At 38.0% G+C, this 7,327-nt stretch overlaps 1 protein-coding gene across 1 annotated transcript; it reads left to right on the forward strand.

Moving 5' to 3' along the window:
• Window positions 1-1,822: 1,822 nt before the first annotated feature.
• Window positions 1,823-3,418, forward strand: LOC118746934 (ras-related protein Rac1). The gene has a single exon (XM_036480923.1). It carries the CDS (start codon window positions 2,724-2,726, stop codon window positions 3,300-3,302), a length of 579 nt encoding a protein of 192 aa, XP_036336816.1. The 5' UTR covers window positions 1,823-2,723; the 3' UTR covers window positions 3,303-3,418.
• Window positions 3,419-7,327: the final 3,909 nt, after the last annotated feature.

Raw genomic sequence — 7,327 nt, forward strand, 5'->3', positions numbered from 1 at the left:
AAAAAAAAACAGAAATGTGAGATAAGGTTTTTCTGTATTAAGACATATAAGCATTCAAGAGAAATTTCAAAAATCCTAGCCCTACTCAGGAAAATGGTTAAATTTTATCGAATTTTTTTTTTTTTTTTTTTTTGTTTGGAGGTGCAAAGCCCCCTTCATTTTTTGTACCAGCCTCAAATTCAAATTTCCTTAAAATTTTATAGATTCCCTGGTATAAACCGAAGATCAATATGCTTAATGCGGAAATATCGAATGTCGATTCTCGAGATTTTTGGATCGATGCACGGATTCACGGATAAAAATTTTAGTTTACGAGCTTATATGCTTTCTAAACAGTAAAGCCAAAAATAAAATAAAATCTCATGCGAGAAAAAATTAAAGGTAAAAAATGGCTTTCGCTCACAAAAATACATATATGCAAGCGTGAATGGGAAAAGTATTTTTCTTTAGAATTCAAATAATTAAGCAGACAGTAATTGATCAAAAGCAACTACGAATCATAGACACTACTAGTGGAAAAATTATGCTCGAACAAGGTCAAGTGAAAAATGTGAAGAAATTTTTTAAGTAAACAACAAGAATGATGGCATAGTATGCTGTGTGAACTGGAAGATTGCTTTCTTATAAGTTAATTCATGTAGGGCATCTGTGTACCTGTGCCGACGCTGATCACTTGTGTGCCATGTTGCATGACTCACTGACGACGTAATGAGAGAAACAAATAGAAAAATAACAACACAAAAACTAGTATGCGTGAGAAATATCCTATATACCTATGTATATTAGGGTGGTCCGTAAAAATCAAATGAACGATTTTTTTCAGTCTCACCCCTTCAATCGGTAATACCACGATCACAGATATCACATATAAATTTTGGTCTCGATTGGAGACGGTTAAGGTTTGTCGCTCAGTGGACAAAATATAGATTCCTCTATGGAGACTCAAAAAATTAAAATTATTTTTTTTTTCATCTAATACCCAAAATCGATACTACCCCTGTGCGACACGCCTTAACCGACTTAAATGAGAGACAAAATTTATATGTGATATCTTCGACTACGGTAGTATCGATTTTAGGCATTAGATGAAAAAACTTAATTTTAATTTTTTGAGTCTCCATAGAGGAATCGGAACTTGGCCTCCCGGGCGAAACGTCTTAACCGACTCCAATCGGGACCAAAATTGATATGTGGTATCTTTGAATATAGTACCATCGACGTATGGGTTGAGGCTTAGGAAATCTGATGTAAAAATTTCCTTCCTAAATTCTAGGACCACCCTTATGTACATATGTGTACACAATCATTTGTAACTAAAAACATGTTTATCCAAGTACATACATGTACTTATAAAAATTGTATGCTAAAAAACATTTATTGAGAGTCATCGAATGAATTAAGGCTTGTGCTCACACTCGCTCCAAAAAAAAAAAAGAAAACAAAAACGGAAATATGAATTTGATTAATAGAGTAGGCGAAGTATTTTACACACATGCATAAAAGAGAGCAGGAGAGAGCGTTCGTACTTATAGGGTTCCATTCGCTGAGCAACAAAACCGTGCAACCGTACTAATTTAATTAGCCACCACTGTGCTTGCATAAACAGAGTGAGACCAAAGTGATCTCCAAGATATCAAAATGCAGCACACAAGCTATTGGTAGAAAAGAAAGAACCTGTTCGACGCTGATCGCGGCTGAAGCGAGTCAACACTGTGCCAAACGATTGAGGAAAAGTATCTGTGTATCTCACAGCGCTACCTATTTACACATACTACCAGGGTTTCTGCTCGAGCAGATACTGACTCCTTACGTAGCACAGCAACAGTGTATGCATTATTTGTTGCTTAGTTTCAGCAGAGATTCCAAAGCGTTTGGGTGTGTTTTTTTTCGTATTACGGGCTGTCACTTTGTAGCTGAGCTGTCAAACGTCACGACCACTGCAAAGACTAAGAAGAAATACACAAATAAAACCAGAGTGCGTGTGTGTGAATGGATAAAACGCCACCAGACAATTAATGAGAAAAAAATTTGGCAACTTTTCAAGAAACTAATTAAATAAAAGCAACAAATATAAAAAAAAAAAACTAAAGGTAACTGCGTGGTGACGCGCATTTGTTGACATTGAAATTGTGTTGAAACGCTGGTGTATGGAGCAAAAGTTTTATTAATTTTAATTTTAATAGTTGTGTAATCACAGTTGACTTTTAATTAGTGCAACGGCGAAAAAGTACAATAAAAAATTAAAAAAAAAATTAGTTAGCGAAAAAATAGTGACCTAATACCAACACACATACACATATATATTAAAAAAAAAATACGTAAGCAAGTGTATTCGCTTCTATAGAATCCAATAATCGAGCGAGCGATCGGAGCAAATAGCTGAAGTTTTACGTACGTAGAACAACCCCCCACCCGCAGCAGCAGCAGCAGCAGCAGCAACGTCGCCGCGACACGTAAACTCCAACGCAACAATACATAGTTATAACAAGACGAAAGAACTGGTATATCAAGCAGCAAATTCTTAGAATTTAATCGGCAAAAATCAGCAAGTGCTACCACAACAACAAAAACAATAGCAGAGAAGGTAGGAGCAACAAAAATTCTCGCTGAGATAACCGCCTAATCAAGCAAAGCAGAACAACAAAAAAAATTATCCGCAATAGAAGCGCATAACGAATCTCCCGACACCCAAGAACCTCCGTCTCCCCCCTCCATCAAGCAAAATGCAGGCCATCAAGTGCGTCGTTGTCGGCGATGGTGCCGTTGGTAAGACTTGTCTGCTCATCAGTTACACAACAAATGCCTTTCCCGGCGAGTATATACCCACCGTATTTGACAATTACTCCGCCAATGTGATGGTCGATGCGAAACCCATCAATTTGGGTCTTTGGGATACAGCCGGTCAGGAGGATTACGATCGTTTGCGTCCACTCTCCTACCCGCAGACTGATGTCTTTCTCATTTGTTTCTCTTTGGTAAATCCGGCCTCATTCGAGAATGTACGCGCCAAATGGTATCCGGAGGTACGTCATCACTGTCCCAATGTGCCGATCATTTTGGTGGGCACCAAGTTGGATTTGCGCGACGATAAGGCCACAATCGAGAAGCTGAAGGAGAAGAAACTCACACCCATCACCTACCCACAGGGTTTGGCTATGGCGAAGGAGATTGGTGCTGTTAAGTATCTCGAATGTTCGGCGCTGACGCAGAAGGGCTTGAAAACGGTGTTCGATGAGGCCATACGTTCGGTGTTGTGCCCGGTGATGCGCGTGAAGCGATCGCGCAAGTGCGAGCTGTTGTAAGACGATGCTGGGTGTGAGCTGAAGTGTTGGGGGAAGTAACGATGTTGCATTTTTTTTATTTTTATTAGGGGTATTCACGATCCGGTGCATACTGTATAGCATGGTGAATAGATAGCATAAATAGCATGATTGGCTTATATTTGTTGTTGTTTGAACACATGAAGCAACAACAATAATGCTATTTATGCTTTCTATGCACCATGCTAGACAGTATGCACCGGATCGTGAATACCCCTATTATTTTTTATTTTTTTGCTTTAATGGATCTTAGACAAAAGCGTACGAAGAGGATGTAGATTCAAGAGGAAAGCAATTTTTGCAAGCAGTCTTGCGGAAGATATCAGACATACATACATACGTATATTTAAATGTATGTATATACATATATTTGTGTCAACGAGTACTATATATAAAAATTTGAAGAAAAAAAATAAAACAAGAAAGTGGAAAACATCAGTGAAATTATAAAAGCAATTTAATAACTAATTAATGCACTTTGTAACGTTGTACATAGTATTTGCGTAACCTATTTATGTAAGCAAAGGTGCGAATGTATGCGTGTACATAAGCAGCAAAGCGTATACTTTTAATTTTTTCATATGTTGATTTTTTTTCTTTTATTGTTAATTTGTTTTTCTCTTTATTTTTTTTCGTTCTTTCGTTATTATCGCTTCATGTAACAAATATGGATACTTCAGTTAACGTGTGGGGCGCACAGAACAAGAGTAAACCAACAAAAATAAAAAAAAATTGTACTCATTGTAATAAAGCAATACGACAAAAGCCAGACCAAAGCCGAAGCTTAATTCAATTGATTGCTTTGGAATTTATCTCCAGCAAACTGGAACCACCAGCAGCAGCTGGTTGTGTGTGGGTTGCTGAGGAGAGGCACTTTAAATATTTATTCTCTCGACAAGGCAATTGAGTGCAGCTGAGAAGATAGCGTTATTCATTTTATTTGCACAAATGGACGCTTGGTTTTGTTTGCGAATAACTAGGAAGGAAAAACTCGAAAAACCCGTTCATAAAAATTTTAACCGCTCAGAAAAAATTTCGAAATTTTTGAGTTTTTCGAGGCTTTTTCCTGTAGGAAAAAATATTTTGAATTTAAGTTAAAATATTCTTAACAGTTTACAGTGACTTTGTGACTTTGAAGAATAGAAAAAACCATTGAACACTAATGTTTGAAGATAAAAAAAAATACTACAACGAAGTTTATTTGCGGAAAGTAATATCCGTTAAAGGCAAAATATGCAAACTCAAGCGGGATTCTATACCACAACAGTGTTGCCAGATTTTTTTTTCAAAAAAATGTTAAATTCCTCTAAAGAAATGGATTTTCTATCAACCTTCAAAAAATGAGGAGTATTTTAAAAATATTAAGGCCTTTTAATTTTATTAAACATAAATAAAAAAAAACGAGTAACCTAAAATATAATATCATAAACCGTTTAAATTATACTAAACTAAACAAAAAAACACTTTATAAAATGGAACATTTAGATCACATGTTTAATAAAATTCATTTTCACTAATTTTTTTATTATTATTATTTTTTTTTTTTAATGGAGCATTTTTCCAAAACTCTTTAGTCCTTAAATTACCGGAGAGTGCTGGATTTTCCAGTTTATTTCTTGTTTTATTCAAATTGGTTTTGGAAAATGTTCTTTCCACATTTGCTGCTGCGACTGGAATGCAAAGGACTGCTGAAACCGTTGGTTTCAATTGAGAAAACGCTGCTCCTTCATCGTTCCTTTTATCTTTAAAATTTACAATTTACAAAAATACCGAAAGAGAAAATTCAATTTATTCCATCAAATCGGGAATTTCGAAAAAACTCTACTTTATACTACGAAGTAACTTAAATCTCTGTAAGCTTGTAACACAGAATTTGAACAGAACTTTCGAAAGACCGTGGCGCGGCAGTACACAAATAAAGCTTCTACTTGTATGCCAATATGTATGCAAGGGTTGGTGAAAGGGCACGCTTTTCCTTTACCTCTGAACAGCTTCCATCACCTGTTCATACAACTCCAACTTCATCTCTGTGAACCTCTGCCCAACTAACTGGTATTGATGGAGTCTGCTGCGTTTCATTTAAGAGCAACCGTTTGCTGCAGTACTGGTTATCGTAACCAAACCTAAGAGGCACTCCCTGTCGTGATATGTAAGGATCCTTCTCTTCAGATCATTCTTCAAGTTTTAGCCGAGCATGAAGTCCACACCAATGGTGACTTTATCCACAATGTCTAACTTTGCTCCAAGAAATGGTGTCACATACCAAGTGGTCAAATCAGGTCGAAAAATGGAATGTAACGCTCCAGTATCCACAGTCAACACTCGCTCATGCACATTATCGCTTTCCGGCCAATTTGTGACACGGAGATTATGGGGTCTTCCAAGTGCTGAAGCTGGCGCTCGCCCCTTCCCGCTGGCTGGAGTCTGACGACTAAACGACTTCAGCTTTGCGGCTGCGACCTATTGAATTTTCGTACCCATTGCAACCTGTTTTACATTCGCGTGCGATGTGGCCTAGTTTTCCTCTTGGTTGCGCCAGGCCTATTTTTCCCTGCGATCAACTTTAGTGCTTTCAGTCTTTCATTCCTCACGTCCTATGTTTCCACTTGCACTCGATAAACGTTATATGTCTGAGCATGTGAGACAGTTTCAGAAAATGTTGGCTACGCATTCCGTTGATGAAACTTTCAATTTTACCCTTTCGAGGTGGTCACAAAATGCGTCTCCACTTGCCAAGTGGGCCAACCTTTCAATCTCTGAGACGAATGCCTGCAGAATCTCGTTGGATTTTTGGAAGCGGTTCTCCAGCTCCACCTAGTGAATCTGCCGTCGGTGCTCGCTGCCATAACGCCTTTCCACGGCACCAAACAACGCATCATAAATATTCCTTTCACAGTCAGGAATAGTGTGCATGATGTTCGCTGCAGGTCCTAATGCAACGAATAGCGCAGCGGATTTATCCTCCATGCTTCAGCGGTTTGCTACAGGCGTCTTTTCGAACAGGAGCTTAAAGACCTGAAAAGGAATAGTGCCGTCAAAGGATAGAGTCTTTACCTTGGGAGCGTTCGGCGAACTGGCTGGGCGATTCAACTGCAAATCACGGAGACGACCTTTTAGCTCACCCACTTTTTCCTCGACTTTATTATGTCTTTCTGCGATTTAATACTGCTTCTCTTCAATTTGCTCCTGTTTCTCTTCGATTTTATCCTATCTTGCCTTGAGTTCCGTGTTGTCTCTGATTAAACTCTCCTGAAGCTGCGTGATCTTTTCATCCAGCTGCGATGACATGCGTGTTTCCTGCCCTTGTATATGCGATGACAATTGCGCAATATGTGCATCAAGCTGGGATAAAATTGCAGCCACTAACATATTGATGTCCAAAGACATAGAGGAACTAGGAGACTTTTATTCAACCTTCGTAGCTGACTGCTTCACGTCCCTCAATGAACAAACAGCCTCTCCCTTGTATCCAACCTTCCAAAATTTTCTCCTTGGGATGCGATTATCCTTCGAATCAAATCGGATTCGTTTCACTGGATTGTTAAATAAACGCTCAATTTACAGTACAACTATATTGTATTTACAACAAGCACCTTAAAATACTTGTTGAGGCAATTGATCTCTGTACTCCGATTCGCAACGGAACTTTTTTCGTGCCGTAGCAACGCCTTTATATACCTGCGTCGCTTCACGTCCTTCTCTTATGGAACCATCTGTCATTCTTCTCTTGTTTGCTTTGACCTGCTATTCATATTTTGCGTAATTCTCCATATTATGACTAAATACACATCTGCGTTCGATTTGCAATGAAAAAATTCAAGTAATTTTCTGTTTTAACCCCGCTAGGTCATCGGCGGCAAATCACCTATTTAAATTAATAAATTTAATTTGAATAAATGAAATGAAATTAATAGCACGCACACACATAAATACATATATATGAATATATATACACATGTATTGCACATACGCACACAATCAGTTGAGAGAGTTAGTAAGAAGATAAA

The sequence above is a fragment of the Rhagoletis pomonella genome, unplaced genomic scaffold (assembly GCF_013731165.1).
Source record: "Rhagoletis pomonella isolate Grant_MI unplaced genomic scaffold, Rhpom_1.0 Rhpom_scaffold_00011, whole genome shotgun sequence".
In the NCBI taxonomy this organism is placed as follows: Eukaryota; Metazoa; Arthropoda; class Insecta; order Diptera; family Tephritidae; genus Rhagoletis; species Rhagoletis pomonella.

What these genes read in the sequence shown, in the direction of transcription:
- LOC118746934 (XM_036480923.1), top strand. Translation starts at nt 2,724, where the DNA reads ATGCAGGCCATCAAGTGCGTCGTTGTCGGCGATGGTGCCGTTGGTAAG.